We start from the raw sequence: 17,206 nt of genomic DNA on the forward strand, positions 1-17,206 counted from the left end.
CACAACCAAGGAGCCTAACATACGTGCAGTTGAAGTTCTAGGCAAAATGGGGCCAGGAAAAACAGAAACACTTTTCAAGAAATAATGACCGGAAATATTTGTTAGTTCACTCTATGTAAAGTATATCTAAATAAAAAAGACTAAATACAATCAAATGAAATGAATGCAGCCTGCCTCCCCCCCCCCATGTTGTTTGATCACACATGGTTCTATCTGCCTAGACGGCCCTCCCCCCTGCCCCCACCTGACAAACGTCTTCCCATCCTGCCAGCTCGGTCCACATGGCCCATTCCAGAGACTTCCTGAATCCCATGGAAAGCTCGCCCCTCCCTGGAGCACCCCGCTGCAGTTTACCTTCTTAAGTGTCTGTCTCCCTGGTTAGATAGCCTGGACCTTGTGTGGCTTCCTCTAGGGCAGGGACTGTGATCAGCAATTGACGGGACAGAGGTAGAAGAATGAAGGGGAATGTAAAGAAGTGGGAGGGAGTGGGGACAATGGTTGGAACACTAAGGGCCAGACTCTGTTGACTCACCCACCCCCGGGGACTTCGAAGCAGGTTGGCTGTCTGAATGAGTATGGGGTTTCTCAAGCTTGGTTAATTGTAGAGAGAAATCATGGTCTCATTAAAATGCAGGTTCCCAGGCCCCGCCAAGAACTACTGAGTCAGATTTAACAGGGAAAGAGAAGACTTGGGAGTGAAGGGACCTGGGCCTTCCCACCCCACAACCTCTGCCCTTGCCCCAGAGAGAAGCTCTCCAGGACCACATCCAGCTCTGAGCTCCTCAGTTCCTGGGACCTCAGGGCTTCCAGAAAGCAAAGGCCTGTTTCTCTTCAAATGGATTCAACCCATCCTGCTGGAGCAGCGGCGAAGCGGGAGCAGATCCCCGTGGAGCCTGTTTCTCCATGGACCTTCTCCTGCCTTGTCCAGTCCTGTGTAGACTCTTCCTTCCCTGACTGCAGGATCTCTTGCCTACCTCACACACCTTTACGCTTTTGTCCCATTGCTGGTTTATGAAGATCTTCATATCACTTTTTAAATCTGGCTCCATCTTTATACTTTTCACTTTTAAATTATTTAAAATTTTCACCTATATTTGCTGTTAACTGTGGAGCAGATTGGGTGCCTTGAGGCTGGACTTGTGATGTTGTCTTAACCAGAAGCTCCCCTTTGGAAGCCACCAACAGGACCCAGCAATGTCTATTGTGGACACGCACACCTGTCTCCTGGGGAAAATGCTCCCTGGAGCGCCCTGCATCTCCTTGGCTGCATCATGGCTTATTTCCTAACCTGTGGGAGCGGTCAAGATGGGGAAGGGGGTAGAAGCCTGAGGACTTTTGTCTGACTACTCAGGACAGCTGGGCTTCCTGCTGCAGATGGAACCCTCCTCCGGATGGCCCCTTTCCCCAGGGCTCCTTTAGTCATGTCACACAGAGAGAAGCAACAGACAAAGGTTCCTTGCTGGGAGACAGCCGCTCTTGCAGAAGCACCCGTAGCAGACATCCCTCTTGACCCCGGGGCCTTTCACAGACATCACTGCTATGGATGGATGCCTGCCCCTTGCAAAGTAGGTTCACACGCATGATGTCACTTAATCCCCCGACACCCTGAGAGATGGACATGGCGACCCCCACTTCACGGAGAGGAAAACTAAGAACTGGGTGCCATTAAGTGTCTTGCCTAATGTCACCAACCAAACACCTGGCAGAGCTGGGATGTGAACTTGGGCCTGTCTGACGCCGGGGCCTCCCACCGACCGCCACGTCTTGAAGCCCCGTCTAAAGGCCCAGCTCTGTGGCTTCCTAGCTGTGGGGCCGAGGGCAAATCCTGTGGTCTTCCGGATCCTCAGTTTCCTCATCAGTCCGATGGAAGGGCCTCACTGACCTGACGGATCAGTGGGTCTCAGGGCTGGAGAAAGCGCCCCCGCGGTGCCAGGCTCTGAGAGGCGTTCAGTAGGCTGGTGGCACCAAGTCGGAATCCATTCATTCGCTCATCCGGCCAGTCAGGCCACAAACATGCGCCCGGGGAGGCTTCGGAGAAGAAGCGTGAGTAATGCGGGAGAGGAACAGGTGGGCGTGGGAGACGGTGGGGAAGGAGCGGGTCGTGTGGTGGGCGGCGGGCATGGCGCAGGGGCCGGAGGGCGCCCGGGACTCGGAGGGGCAGGCGCACCCTGCTCCCAGAGAGGAGGGCGCGGGTGGGGCCGGCCCTGCTGGCACCCGGCGAAGCTGCGGCCAACCTCCTTTTCAGCAACAATCCCCCCCCCCCCAGCACGTTCTCCACGACGTGCACCGGCCTGGGCACTGGGGGCCCAAGGAACCCAGTCCGCAGCCAGGGGGACACTTGTAGCAAACGAGTTTCCTGGGTCACCCTCCAACTAAACACCTGCAGCAGCTCATCGCGGCTCTTCAGTTCACGGCCAGCAGTCTCCCCGGGGCCCCCGAGGCCCGACCTGCCCCCCAGCCTCACCGCCCCCTCCTGCCTCCTTCTGCGGCTCCCGCGATTCTAATCTCATTTCAGCTCGTTGTCCATGCCGCCCCCCCCCCTCCCAGGGCCTGGCTCCCACTGCTCCCTCTGCTTGGTAGAGCCCCCTCTGCTCCCCACCCAACATTTCACACTCTTTTTTCCTCAGAATTCATTTCTGTAGTGAAGACTGAAAATATGGCTGTGAGGTAGGAAATCATTAGAAAAATATTTAAGATGCACAGCAGTCATTTTTTGCGTAAAATTAGTTGAAGATGAACAAACCACTAGAGCTTAGGCTCCATTCAAATTTGAAAGACCAGCCAGTATTTCAGATATTTATTAAATCCCAAAACCCTACTGCCTGCCAAGGGGAGAGAACCCACTGCCAGCCAAGAGGGTGGGGGTGGAGCATTGAATCCCAGCAATCGAATGGGCAGGGAGGGGGCTAAGACAGAGGCCTGAGCGCCAGCCCAGCTGCCTGTTTGGGTGTCTTGGGAAGGTCCTGGTGACACGAGAGGAGATTACAATGTCCCTGTGGTCTCAATCCCAGGGAGATGAAACGGGGTCAGCCCCAGGCCATGACTGGGGTCTGCAGCAAACTAGAATTTCTCCTTAGGTGCCGGCAGGATTAGCAATCTTTCCCATGAAGAGCATGGTAGGGGTGAGGTTCTCTGTAATCATCAGCAGAAAGGATCTGTTCAGCTTGAAGCTTAAAGGCCTCTCCATGGGCAGGGTCTGCATGCCGGACCCCGCAGCCCCCTCCGTGCCCTTCTCATCGATCTTCAGCTTGGCCTTGTGCACCGCCTGTGGGGACCAGAAGCAAGATCAGTGCTCGCCAAGCCACCCGGAGGCCATGGGGGAGCCGAGGACGGTGAGGGGCTCAGAGAGGGACAAGCCTCAACCAAAGTTGCTCAGCACAGCGGTGCCAGCCGGTGCCAGCCTTCCCCGGGCTTCTGCTGTCATTTGTCGTCACTAAAGGACACTCAACAAGGAAATGCAGAGTGAAGAAAAAGTGATGCAGGGGAGCATCGCTATGGGGTGCAGGGTGGGGGCCTGGGGGTTGGAGTGTGGTTTGCTGTCCTTCCTGGGAATTACAGGGAAGCGCCAACGGCTGTAATGGTGGAAAGTGTCTGCTGCACCTTAGCTAGATGGAAGGAAGGTGGTGGCCCTGCCCTGAGGCCTCCAGTCCCCTCCACACCCCTTTTGCCTGCCTGGCAGGTGGCTGGTGGATGGTGAAGAGGGAGCCAGATTCCAGGCGAGCTGTGGGAGGTGACCTGGACCCCAGATCCACCCCAACACCATCAACATCTGTGACTAGGCGATCCATGCTGGGAAATTGATGGGCTTCTGTGAAATGCTGACACATTTCATTCCATTCTACACAATTCCAACCATTTTCCAGCAGGCCGATAGCTATTGTTCAATATAGGATCACAGCCATCGGCACATCTAACCGAGGAAGGACACAAGCCGTTGAGCTCCATAAAGGCTGCAGGAAAGGGGTAGCTGGCCTTGAACGTTTAGGAGATGTCAGTGGCAGGAAAACTTACAGAGAGACAACTCTATGAACTCTTTTTTTTCCTCTTGCAAACTGGAAAATAAATCTGAATCAGTGGTGACCGTCAGCTCAGCTTGGCAACTCGGATTGGCTTGACCTTCACACTCAGCACCAGATGGTCCCCTCCACCCACCAGTCTTTGGCCACGCTGCTCCCCCTCCCCACATCTGATTCTGCTTATTGAAATCTTTCCCCCCTCAGTTCCCTTTTAACCTAAAAGTACTGTTGCTAGATAAAATACTGGATGTCCAGTTAAATTTTATTTTCAAATAAATGATGATTTTTTTTTTTTTTTGGTGTAAGTATATCCCATGCAATATTTGGGACATACTTATACCAAAAAAAAAAATTCATCATTTATCTGAAATTTGAATTTACCTGGGTGCCCTGTATTCTATCTGCTAAATCTGGGAACCCTACCCCAAGTGTTCCTCTCTGTTTGCCCCCGACAGGCAGGTGCTCAGTCTACCCCAAGTGTTCCTCTCTGTTTGCCCCCGACAGGCAGGTGCTCAGCCTTGCTGGAGACCACTGGCCGGTTGCTCACTCATCTCTTAATCATGTAGACCATGTTTACGACTTATTCCCAACAGGCCTGTGATGCCTTTGAGTGAGGGTCTGGGTCAGACCTTGGCCCGTTCTAGGCCTGATAAATGTTCAGGACCTTGATCAGTTTTTGTTGCCCTGAATCGACTTCCAAAGCAGCACTGGGAATATGGTTCTTATTTTAAAGACGGAAAGCATGAGGCTTGGGGAGGGTCATGATTCACCCAGGAGCGCATGGCTGGTAGGGGCAGAGCCGGATTTGAACTCGGCCTGGCTGGTGGGTGGGATCCTGGCTTGTCCGGCTGCCGTGATGGTCCTCTGGTCCTGGCTGTGTGAAGGCTCCCTGTGCTGGACGGGGCAATGCCCAGGCCAGGCTGACTTACCTCACCCACTTTCAGGCTTCGATTAGGGACTATCCTGGTGAGATCACCGTGAGCCTCGAAGATTTTGGTGATGCCCAGTTGGGAGAGAGTCTTCTTTAGGTCGTAGGTGCCAGTGATGGAGAACCTGGGCAAGGACACGTCGACAACCCTGGGGAGTGGGAAGAGACAAAGGTGAGCAGCAGGGTTCTACCCTTTCAGGGCAGGCCCAGGAGAAAGAGTGAATGAGACGTTTGTCCTCGCAGCCCTGGGGGGCTCAGGCTTCCTCTTTATCCACAGAATGAGGAGGGCTTCCCAACCCTTCAAAATACCCACTCTCTCTGAACTGCCCCTGCTTCCTGTCAAACCTGCTCCAGCGCCTTAATCCCAGAAATGTTCTCAAGTCCCCTCTGTCTCAGGGCCCCTTCAACTGCAGCCACTGAGGTCTCCCCACTGCAGCTCAGCCATGCCCCAGCCCAGCCGGTTGTGCCAGCAGGCCTGACGCTTGGCAGCAGGGCCCGAGACCTGAAGCCAGGCAGAAGTGGTCATATCCCCTCCGTCACTCAGGAGCTCTGTGGCTTGGAGCTGATCTCACCTCTCTGAGTCATTTGTGGGGAGATGATGATGATAACCATGCACCCACAGGGCAGTGAGAGTGCTCGTGGGGAGGCACGGAGGGCGCTCAGCAGCCAGTGGTCGGCAAGTGTTCACCCTCTAGCCCTGGACTTAGCAACTTCACATCCTCCGTGGGTGGGACCCGGCTTGATCCTTCTGCCTAGGACCTGTAGTCAGGTGTCCACGAGGACCTGTGGGCCTTCGATTCCTGTCCTTCTGTCCCTGAACCCCATTTCTTCTTGTGTCACCAAGAACCCATTCCCGCCTATGCTTCCTTTCTCGCCTGCACTCCCCCTAAATGGCGTCTACTTGACCACTCTCAGGAGCAGAGCACCTGCTATAATAACCCTTATCCGAAAAAACAAAGCAAAACAAATCTCCATCGGACCCTGGCCAGTGTGGCTCAGTTGGTTGAGTGTCATCCTGTACACCGAGGGGTCCCTGGTTCAATTCCCAGTCTGGGCATGTGCCCAGGGCCCAGGTTCGGTCCCTATTTGGGGTGTGTTCAGGAGACAGCCGATCCATGTTTCTCTCTCACATCGATGTTTCTCTTCTCTCCCTCCCTTTCCCTCTCTCTCTCTCTAAAATCAATAAAAACATATTAAAAACACAAAAACAAAACATCTCTGCTGGCCCTGAGCCACCTCTCCAGCCTCCAGCCCGTATCTTTTCTTTCATTCTTGCAGAAGTTGTACCCACCAGTTATCTCCACTTCTCCCATTATTGCCTCCACCCACTCTAACCAGGGGTTGTCCTCCACGTTCTGCCAAAGTAGCTCTTTCCAGAGCCGCTGCGACGTTAACTTGCTGGACTCCACTGCGAACTCTCAGAGGCCAGCATTAGACAGTTGGTGCGTCTTTCCATCTTGGAGCATTGTGACCCAAGCCCATGCCTTCTCCTTCCTTCACCAGCCGCCCCCTCTCTCACCCTTTGTTGCCTGCACCTTGTCGCCTGTGTCATCGCTGATGCTCCAAGCCCCAGACCATGGTCTTCTCTCTTCTGTCTTTCTCCCTCCCTGGGGAGCTCATTCATCATCACAGTTTTAAATACCAGAGATAGGCCCAACGACTCCCAAACTTACCTTTCCACTCATCTATTCCTTCAACAAGTATTTATTAAGTGCTTACTGTGTACCAGGTGCCGTTCTAGATGCTTAGGTACATCCGTGAACAGAACAGGCAGAAATCCATGCCCTTGAGCTTGTGCTTCCTCAGGAAGACAGGCAATGAAATCAACAGAACAAAAGCCACACTTGGCAGAGACGCACAGACGGGTAGTCTGCGTATAAGGAGGCAGCACGCGATATGGGAGAATACAGGTCGGCTCATGGGCATCAGGGATGCTGGAGAAAAGCGAAGAATTGAGCAAACTTGCACAGAGACAAAGGAGTTAGGGGAGCTGGTTTGTTTTTTTTCTGAGTGAAATGAGGAGCCGCCATAGGGTTCTGAACAGAGGGGTAACATGGTCTTGCTTAGGGGCAGGGCTGGGGAATGTCCGGCCCACGGGCCATTTGGCCTGGCCCTGCCAAGGCAACTGCAGGCTACTCAAAGTTCAATAAATCTAGGAGTTTTTCTCATAGCTAATTTTTAAGTTGATATTTTGTGCGGCCCGCAAATGATGGTATAAATATCCAAATGGCCCTTGGCAGAAAAAAGGTTCCTCACCCCTGGTTTAAAGGGACCATTTTGTCTGCTCTGTTAAAAATATCCTTTTAATGGCGAAGGGCGGGGACCAGAGGTGATGCCGGGAGACCATTTGCTAGTTAGAGTGGCAGTCGGATGTTGGGAGTCACGGCGCTGGCCAGAAGGATCAGACTCCAGGTATATTTTAAAGTGGGGCTGATGGGGTTCCCTGACAGACCAAACAAGGGGCTGGAAAGACGAGAGTGGTCATGGAGGTCCCCAAGGTTTTTCAGTTGAGCAACTAAAAGGATGGAGTCACCACTGGGGAGACGGAAGCTTTTGGAGGTTCCCTGGGGGGAGATCAGGATGCTCCTTCTGGACACGTGGGACTGAGATCTCGGGCATCCCGGGGAGGTCCTGGCTGAGCAGATGGGCCTGTGGCCTGGAGCCGGGAAAGAGCTGAGACCAGAAACAGAGTAACGTGGCAGCTGCCGTGAACGCTCGGAGCCTGATGCGCGCCGGGGTGAATATCAGTGGGAGGAAGCTGAGGATGAGCGAGCCTGTGCCCTCAGCTTGGACCTGGGGCATAGAGGGGGGCCAGAAGGGGACTGAGAAGGAGGAGCTGAGAGGAATGAGGAGACGGGGGACACCTCTTAGGAAGGTGGGGGACCCGCTGGGTCAAGTGTGCGGATAGGCTGAGAAAGATGGGCCTGAAACCGACCCGGATCCAGCCCCACGAGGCCCTGGGCCGGGAACCTTGGCGAGCGCCCCGTGGAGACGAGCACAGAGGGCCGGCTGCAGCGACTTTAGGGGCGGCCGGGAGAGAGCTGTGGACAGTGAAGGGGGGTGACTGCTGCAAGGGGATCGATCGCCTGCAACGGGGCGCAAAACCGGAGCCCTGGGGCAGGGGGCAGGAGGGGAAACTGCAGCTGGCTCTGTGGAGAGCAAGTGCGCCTGCTGGCTTCGGAAAGCAAGGGCTTTCAGGGAGCCGCCCTGAGCAGTGGGGCGCAAGGACGGCTTTAGCTCCTGCCCAGGTGGGGACACGGGAAACACGCCATGCTGCGTGCCAGGTGGCTACTGAGCAGGCGAAGGCGTGGTGGGAACCCAGGACGTTCTTAACAGGAAAATGGACATTTCAAGGCCGCCAGAGATCGCGCGTCCTGCAGGTGGAGCTTTGGTCTGCCTTTGGGGACACGGAGCCTGTCCTCTGGGGAATCTCAGGGCAGGCTGCTAATTACGCGGACAACGCGGGGGCTGCCTATATGCAGGCCCTAGGCTGACGCCACGCAGAGCCTGAGTTCCCAAGTGTGCTGTGCACACATCTGTTGGCGTCTTTCAGGTGTGTGTCTGCTGGCTTGGTCCCGTCTCCTGGGGAAAACGTGCATTTTCTCTTCAGCTTGTCCTAGGCCTTCTGCCCTCTCCCACTAAGGACCAGTGGAGTGGTCCAGGCTTGACAACTTGTCCCCCAGACTGCATGAGCTCAGAGGTAAGAAGGTTGGCCTGTCCCGTTCTGATGAAATGCAGCCTCCCCCCCGGGGACCATGGACAAGAGTCCTTCCCTGCAGATGGATATGGCGTTTCCCATGAGGGTGTGGACAGTGCTGCCGCCAGTCATTCTGGGGCCAGAAGTGACGGGAAAGGCCCGGCCTGGCCTCGGTGGGAAGAGCACTGCTGTCCATGACCTCCTGGCTGGGTGGCCAAGCCTCGAGCATGGAGATGCCGGGAGAAGTCCTAGTGGTGGGGGAGGCAGACAGGAGTAGCTAGGAGGGCATCTGGAGGAGGCACTAAGAGCAGCCTGCACTTGGACTCCACGAGAAGTCGCTTCTGTGCATTGTCGGTATCCTTGGGCCCCTGTGGGGAACGTGGGGTCTGTTACCCCCAGACCTCCTGCAAGGCCTGTGCTGACCTGTAGGAAATGTCACAGGGCCTGTCCCACACTTGGGTGGAGGGGCAAAGGGAGGCGTGTGTACTCTCCTGAAACCAGAAAAATGATGACAGCCCCCCAGAAACATTTGCATGCGGTCAGTGGTGCCATGTGGTGACCTCAGCTCCGGGGGCTGCAGAGGGGCTTGGCCAGGGGAACGTGGAGCAACCACCGTGGGCACCGTGGCTGCAGCCCCGTGGGAAATAGAAATAGCCTGGGGGCAGGGATGGGGCAAGAGCTCAGGAAACCTGGGATGGAAGAAGTGAAGAGAGTAGGAGGAAGGGAGGAAGCCGCACACGCCAGACCCCTCTTTACCTTCGCGTGATTAGCTTTTTCCATCTGTCGAAAGTGGTCAGAGTCAGGGCCTCCTCCACCTGCCTCATTTTGCCCTTATCGGGAAGGACGAAGGTAGCCGTGACGTTGTTGAAGTAGGGCATCTCCAGGACCGTGCAGCCGAGCTGCTCGTCGTAGCCAACCGCATACATGCCCCCGTGGAACATCATGGGCACCTTCACTGGCTTGTTTTCATCCAGAAAGAAGTCTTTCTCTTTGGTTGCTTTTGGATCAAACTCATATCGCCACCTGGCTTAAGATCGAAGAAGAACAAAGTGATGTGAGTGTCCTGAAGGAGAAGTGACTGGATCCAGCTTAGCACTGGTCTCTGTCCACATGCATTCAAGGAAAGGGATACTCTGGGACATCAGGATACATCTCTAGGAATCCCTGTGCTCATGACATACCCCAAGGATTTCTAGTGAGGTGGGCCGGGGCTTGATTACCAGTTCCCAAAGAAGCCAGAGCTGGGGCTGCTGAGCCCAGGGGGGAGCTTCAGGCAGCCCTAAGCCCAGGTACTCCTGAGAGTGAGAAAGTCTGTGGACTGTGTCTCAGTAGAGGGGACTAGATTATACTTAGTGGGGGCTATTTGGACCTGATATAAGTAAAAATGCTCAGCTTTATTCTAAGTCAGCTCTGGAGGAGCTGTTCTCACATGGGACTAAGAAAACTGATGGAACAGTCTGCCCTTGGGAGCCTGCTGAAGAGCAGTGAACTCCCAAAGCAGGGTGTCTGGACCCCTCCTTTTCTATCCTGAGGATTCTTTGATGCTGTTGAGCATAAAGTCAGATCTGGGTCTTTTCGCACTCACTACCTTCAGAGCCCCCACAGTTCAAATTCTAGCTCTACTGTTCTAGACATATAACCTTGAGCAAATGTCTTAACCTCCCTGGGCTTCTGTGTCCCTATCTGCAGAATGGGGATATTGATGGACACCTCATAGGGCTGCTGTGAGACTGGGAAAAGGCAGCACAGCTTAGTGCCTGTGTATAGTAAGTGTTGAGTGAATGCTGGGCATCATCAGCATCATCGGCACCATTGTTCTTGTTGTAATCTAGGGGGTGTGAGAATTAGGGAATTCCCAGATTCTCCTTTCTCCCTCTGCTTTGGGAAGCCTAAGATTTCAGTCTACCATTTTCACTCTTTCCCCCCTCTTTTGCCATCCATCTCCCTGTGGGTTTGAAGAGAACTGAACTTCCATATTCAGAACCATGTTGCTGACAACCCAGCAGTAACCTTGCCTGGCCTGAGGGCTATTGGCTTCTGATTCTTACCTATGTTGGTGAAACTGTGTAAGCGTGTAGGTGTGTATGGTGGGAGGGATGCTGCTTGGATTTGGGGACATTCTTCCACCTTCTTTTTCAATCTCTCACCCTCAGACTTGGGAATCTACAGGGTTTGATAGGAGACCAAAGCACCCACCAATCACCATCATCAACAACACCGTCACTGTCCTGGGAATCTGCTTGGAATGCTGGGGAGTGCACCGCTCTGGGGCCAAGAAACGTGGGTTTTAGCTCTGACTTTCATTGACTGGCTTCGTAACTGAGTATGTCAATTAATGTCTCTCTGAATTTCACTTTCCTTTTCTAAAAAGTGAGGAAAAGAAAGTCCCTGCAACCCGTATAGCCAGTGTTGTGTTAGGGTAACCAGTGGTAATGAGAATGCACATGTGGAAAATAGCTTAGACTTCACAGAGTTCATTTTGCATACATTTTTGCTTTGAACACCGAGGACTGCCCTGTGAGTTACATAGCAAGGTGCTCATTTTGCAGATAGGAAAAGTGAGTCTTTGAGAGACTTATAAATTCAAGGTCACAGAGCAAGCAAGGGCCAATCCCGGTTTCTAATCCAAGTCTAGTGGTCATGCTATCTTTTCCATGCCAACCTGTCCCAAGCCTTACCTCGAAAGATAATACAGTTAACAAGAAGCATCACAGTGCCAGGATCTATATTCTTGATCAGGTTATCGATTTTCCCCTGGGTTTTCTGACTGACATAGTCATTGATCTGCTTCTGAGCATTTTCTAAGTTCTGGAAGTTGGTGGGCACACTGTTTGCATTGTACAGGTTCTTGGCATCTGCCATAAACTTCTCCTCTGGCCGCAGCCTCTGGTCAATGAACAAGGAGTTCTCGAGGTCCAGCTGGAGGTCCTGGGTCTTCTGGTTCAGACTCTGGATAAGGTAATGGAAACCCTCATGGAGGCCCTTCTCCGACATACCCCTGAAGTTGAGGCCCTGCTTGATCTCGGCCAGCGTGGTGTTCTGGGCACCCAGACACAGCACGGAGAAGGCTGTGGAGATGCTTATGGGGGAAAAGAAGATGTTCTTGCTGGGGCCAGTGGAGGCCAGTTTCCTGTACAGCTTGAAGCCGAAGTCTACGTTCTGCCTCGCTAGCTCCTGGGCTGCCCTCCTTCCCTTCCACTCTTGGGCCAGGCTCACAGCTCCATGATTCTTTGGAGAAACATTGGGCTTCAGAAGACCTTCCACGGTGAGGAGGCCAGCCAGAAGCAGGCCCAGACCCAGCGGGGGGTTCATTTTCCTTGGAGATTGTCCTGTTGAGTAGTAGACCTGAGGTTAGTGGAAAAAAAGAACAAAAGAGCCCCATTGCCCCTGTCTATCCTCAGGAAAGACCATGGAAGAAGTAATACAGTGATTAGCATGTGCCATGCACAGTGGCTTATAAGTGCTTTGACATCCATATAGCACTTAACCTCTACAATCACCCTGGGGATAAGAAATGATTGTCCTCATTTTATAAATGACAGGCCTGAGTAGAAAACAGCTCTAGTTTTTGTACCTGTCTTGCCCATCTCATGGTAACAGAATCTCAGTTCCTTTGAGGAACTGCTCCCTCCACTCCCTGTGCCTTAGGGATAGAGGACCCATCCCCAGCACAGAAGGGGGCTCTGACTGGGGCAGGGTAACCTCGGCTCCCTGCTAGTGGCTGCTTTAGGAGCCGGCCCTAAGCCAGTCAGGCCACGGTGAGTTCTGCCCGGCTGTTGTCCAGGGAGGGGCACGAGAGGTAGGTGATCCAACGAAGGGGAATTTCAGGCTCTTTGCTGGGATGTTGGGGTACTGCCCTTTTTCGTCCTCTGGATGTCCTTGGCAGGAAGGTGTAGACACCGGGACTTCCACAGCCATTTGCCCAATGAGGGAAGTGACTCTAGGACAAGTCAATGAGGATGCATCCAAGGGCTTTGCAGAGAAACTGGAGCTGGGGCCACAGATTAAGCCCACCCAGAGCCCACCCTACCTCTAGACTTCCAGTGACTCTAGTGTGAGTTACATGGTCAGTTACTTGAAGCCAAAAGCATACTAGCACAAATATATACATAAATACACACACACACAAATATGTATATATATATATATATATATATATATATATATATATATATACACACACATACATATATTTAAATGTTTTATTGATTTTTAGAAAGAGGGGGAGAAAAAGAGAAAGGGGGAGAGAGAGAGTCATCGATGTGAGAGAGAAACATCAATCGGTTGCCTCCTGCATGCACCCTGACCAGGGAAGGAACCACAATCTGGGTGTGTGACCTGACTGGGAATTGAACCACCAACCTTTCAGTGCATGGGACAGTGTTCAACCAACTGAGCTACACAGGCCAGGGCACAAGTGTACACACACACACACACACACACACATTTTAACCTGGGACTACCAAGAAGTCAGGAGACCTGGCTCTGATCTTACGCCTTATTGCTGTGTGACACTGTGGAAATGACTTCCCCTCTCTGAGCCTAGGTGATGTCTAAGCACCTTTCACTCCTAATGACACATTTTTCTCAGTAAAAATTAAATAGCTGGTGATGAACGAGGGCTCTAGAGATTGCTTAAAAATAGATTATAGGAAAGAAGATTAGTAAAATCCCCGGGGATGTTTCAGATAAGAAAAGAAAACAGCAAATGGAATGGGTTCAGTCTCCCAGGTTAGTGGACTGGACAGTGGACGAAGTCTGCCTGGATTAATAATGGGAGCTTCTTGTATTCACGTAGATGGCCCCTCTGAGGGCCCCATTTCCTAGTGCCCAGGGGTAGCGTTTAGACACTTCATCAAGGAGCTCAGAGAACATTCTCACAGCAGGCTTATCAGCCAGGTGCGATGAGAAACCATTGAGCAACCTGCCGGGCAGGACGGTACCAGGACCCGGAGCAGGGGAGGGAAACTGCTGGGAGCTCCATCCCAGAAACATTTTCTGGCACAGACAGCTCTCACACACGGTTTTACAGTGATGCCCAGCAGTGACCCCTAAAACTCACCGAGTTTCAGGAACAGCAACTGACTATGGGATCAGAAGTCAGGATACTGGCCTTCTTTTGCTCATGTGTCTGTTGGTGGCAGGCACCAAGCCTCTGCCCTTCAGAGCTTCGATGTTGTCATCTTTTAAATGGGGGACAGTAATACTTTGGCTTCCTCCCCACTAGATGCTGCTAATCAGCTCGCAGCCCCCAGCCCTTGGGACACAGTCTACACTCTGCCAGGTCTCAACTTCCCCCACCTCTCTAGGCTGTGTCACAGTGGCCCCCACAGGCCTCCTGCCCAGTTCCCCGAGTGCCCGCCGCCTGGCCTTTCTCCCCACAGACAGCCCACACTAGACCCCTTTCTGGGCCTTTCTATCCGTCATCACGGGCCCTTCCCTGACCTAGACTTGTCAGATGGGTGGGTACCAGTCCCAGCTGCCTGAGTTGGCTCATTTTTGTTTATTCCATCAATTAAAATAGCTGAGTGGCTGGTTGTTTCCCAATAAATCATTAGACTGCCCAAGTTGAGTAACCCCTCCTTTGGTTTTTGTTTTGTGTGGGGGGGGAGGCGGGGACTATCACTCTAGATAAAATAGGTAAACAAAATAAACGAGAGAGAAGACAAAACAGAAACGGAGCCCTGTGGGCACACGGGGCCAGAGCTTCAGTTCCTCCCTGGCTATCCTGGCCCCACGTTTATTCCCTGTTAATCTGGGGAAATGATTTCCACCAGAGGTTTGAGGAGACAACACGCCAACACAGCACCCGCGGGCACAAAGGAGGCGCTCAGTGCCAAGAGTGTACTTCAGAGGGCCCAGGTCCGGGACAGCTCCCCTGTGACAGTCGCTGGGCTACCTTTCCTCCCTCGGATGAAACTGAATGGAAGGAAAAGTTTACAAGGTGTCGGTCCTCACAAGCCAATGAGACTAAACGTTTAGGGTGCTTTGGGGAGTTCCCATTGCCAGTGAGCCCTAATGAGCCAACGCCAGCCGGCTGGAGCGCCCACTCCTCGATGGGCCCTTTCCTGTCCCGGCTGGACACCGGTGTCTTGCCCCGAGGGACCCCAGGCCCTCAGACCCCAGCTTTCCCCAGTCCTTCCCGGAGTTCCCACGGAGCGTAGAGCATGCTGATAAACCCAGTGCCCCCCTTTGCCTGCGTGACGCTAAGGGTCCTCCTACACACCAGCCCGAGGCCCCGGGCTCCAGGAGACATCAGATCATGCTCCGTGGCCCCCCTATTTTAAGGGAGTCGACATTGTTTTAAGAGATCACTCTCGACATATTAGAAGTTACAGCTAAGTGATGGCAAGGCTTACCTGTCTTCCTCTGTTGGAGGTGAGAGAAGACCCATGAAATAAGCCTGATGGCCACGGTGGTGTACCTGGGCCCCCTCCTTGGAGACAACATGGGACACACCCGCCTCTAAACTGGCCCTGGGGACCTCCACCTCCATCCTCCTAAGAGATATTTTGAGCCCTCGCTATTTTGTGCCAGGCACTGGGGCTCTGAGCCCTGCCCCGCGAATGGTCCCGCTCAGGCTGCTGACTGACCCGCAGCCCCCGGAGCCTGAGCAGGAGCCCCCTCCTGAGAGGCAGTGTCCCCAGCCCCCCCCCCGGACTCCGCCAGACCCTCAAGCACGTCCAGCTCTTTGCCTGGCTGCTTCCCCTGCCCCAGGACTCCGTCCCGGCCTGAGGGGATATGTGGGTTGGAGAGGTGCAGCGACCGTCAACTTTAAGGCCGCGTGTGCTGCAAGGGGAAACTGAGTCCCAGGGAGGGCAAAGGAGCTGTCGGAGGTCGCAGCGAGCATCTGCTGGGGCAGAGCGGGGATCCACCACGCTCGGACGAATCCGCAAAAGGGCGTGAGACGGGCTGCCTGGCCTCACTTTCTCCACGAAATAAATAGTCATGCAGCCTCTGTCCTCAGAGAGAAAAGCTCACGGCTGAGGCTGAGGTGGCCAGAACCGGGGCGCGGGGCAGGCCTGAGTTGGGGGCCCCCCTTGTCTCCCACCCCCCTACAAAGGAGTCTCCTCTAGAAAAGCACTGGAAGTCAACACCCATGAGAACCAGACACCCACGAACACCACTCTGGGCCTGGCTCTTCGAGGGGGGCTCCCAGGTCCGCACCCTCCACACCCCTCTGCAGAGCGTGCCCCGGGACGGGCTGGGTCCCCTCGTCATCCGGGGCAACCCTCACCCCACACGGACGAGCAGAAGCCCCCGATCCCCCCAAAGGGGAGACGCCATACTCACGGGGCATCCAGGAGCAACCCGCAGAGCCGACGGAGGGGACTGACGGCGCCCGGTCGCTCACACGCCCATGGCCGCCCCGAAAGCGGACGGGCCGGCGCAGCGGCGAGGCCTGAGCAGCGGCCACGGCACCTCCCTGGGGACTGCGCCTCTGTCCCCGGCAGCAGGCGATACCCTGACCACACCCGCGGGGCGGCGGCTTCCCTAATGAAGTCCATTCTTTTTTTTTATTTTATGCAATGGCTGTATTTCCCAATAATCGCGGGCCTGGAACGGTGCCTTTGCGGGTTCTGCCGCCTTAGGAGACCTTGCGGGGAGGACAACTGAACAGACGAGCAGACAGTCGGACACACAGTTTCTGTTGGGCCAAAGTGTGCGATCCCTCAAGAAAATCACAAATTGTTTTCTGATGGCGTATCTGTCATTCTGGAGTAGTGAGGCCATGGTTGGACCCCCCCCCCCCCCCACTTTCTTGTATTTTCCCAGTTGTCTAAAGGAACAGGTGTGACTTTAGAATTCATTTTTAAACAATTAAGAATAAAATGAAATTCTTAGCGTCAGGTGTATCAGAGAGAGGAGTGGTGATGAGGCTGAGAACCTCCCAAACCCACGGATCCTGGGAGGGGACAGCCATGAGCCCAGCGACCTGCTCTCAGTTCTGCTCTCTCTGACGAACCCCGACGAGCAGAGAAATCATTAGCTACCCCTTCCCACCGAGCGAGGCTTCATGCCGCCACTGTGTGACCACAGCGCCAGCAGTCGAGGCTGCTTTCAGCCGGTCACGACTCTCCTCCCCAAAAGCGACAGGGAGCAGGTGGCACAGTGAAAGCTTCTAGGAGACAAAAGACAGTGGCCTGGCTCAGCCACATCCTCCTGCACCCACAGACCAGACCGACCAGGCCGTGGGGACTGGGGCCCCAGGGCTTCCAGAATCAGGAAGAGCCACCGAAAGGTCCAGAGCTGCCACCTTCCCGAGGGAGGCAGGCCTGTCGCCAGAATGCACCTGGCCGGGTGCACCCAATGACTAGGTGCGGGAGAAGCCCCACTGCGGGGCTCTGGTCACTGAGGGTGCCCATGGCCGCGTGCCCCTGACAGAGGACAAGCCTGGTGAGAGCCGGCCAGCAGACGCTGACCCAGAATCCAGGTCTGCGCCCCGGTTTGGAAAGAAAAACCCTGCCTGCTAATGACAGGGTGAGGCCCGTGTGAGTCTGAGGGCCACGCCCGCCGCCTGTTCCCGACACACTCACGGGCAGGGCAAACCCCCATGGGAGACCA

At 54.3% G+C, this 17,206-nt stretch overlaps 1 protein-coding gene across 1 annotated transcript; it reads right to left on the reverse strand.

Annotated features, from left to right (window-relative positions):
* Nucleotides 1–2,771: 2,771 nt before the first annotated feature.
* On the reverse strand, nt 2,772–16,070 carry SERPINA12 (serpin family A member 12). The gene is made up of 5 exons (XM_081137618.1): nt 15,935–16,070; nt 11,320–11,970; nt 9,398–9,668; nt 4,946–5,093; nt 2,772–3,265 (listed from the first exon to the last, which is right to left on the reverse strand). The coding sequence occupies exons 1-5, from the start codon at nt 15,939–15,941 to the stop codon at nt 3,074–3,076; spliced, it is 1,269 nt and encodes a 422-aa protein (XP_080993744.1). The 5' UTR covers nt 15,942–16,070; the 3' UTR covers nt 2,772–3,073.
* Nucleotides 16,071–17,206: the final 1,136 nt, after the last annotated feature.

This window comes from Miniopterus schreibersii (assembly GCF_964146895.1).
Source record: "Miniopterus schreibersii genome assembly, chromosome: 1".
NCBI lineage: Eukaryota > Metazoa > Chordata > Mammalia > Chiroptera > Miniopteridae > Miniopterus > Miniopterus schreibersii.

Excerpts from the sequence above, each read along its gene's own strand:
- SERPINA12 (XM_081137618.1), bottom strand. Across the intron at positions 9,669-11,319 it reads TAACTGTATTATCTTTCGAG|CCAGGTGGCGATATGAGTTT; the intron begins GTAAGGCTTGGG and ends TTCGATCTTAAG. Across the intron at positions 5,094-9,397 it reads AAAAAGCTAATCACGCGAAG|GGTTGTCGACGTGTCCTTGC; the intron begins GTAAAGAGGGGT and ends CCCACTCCCCAG.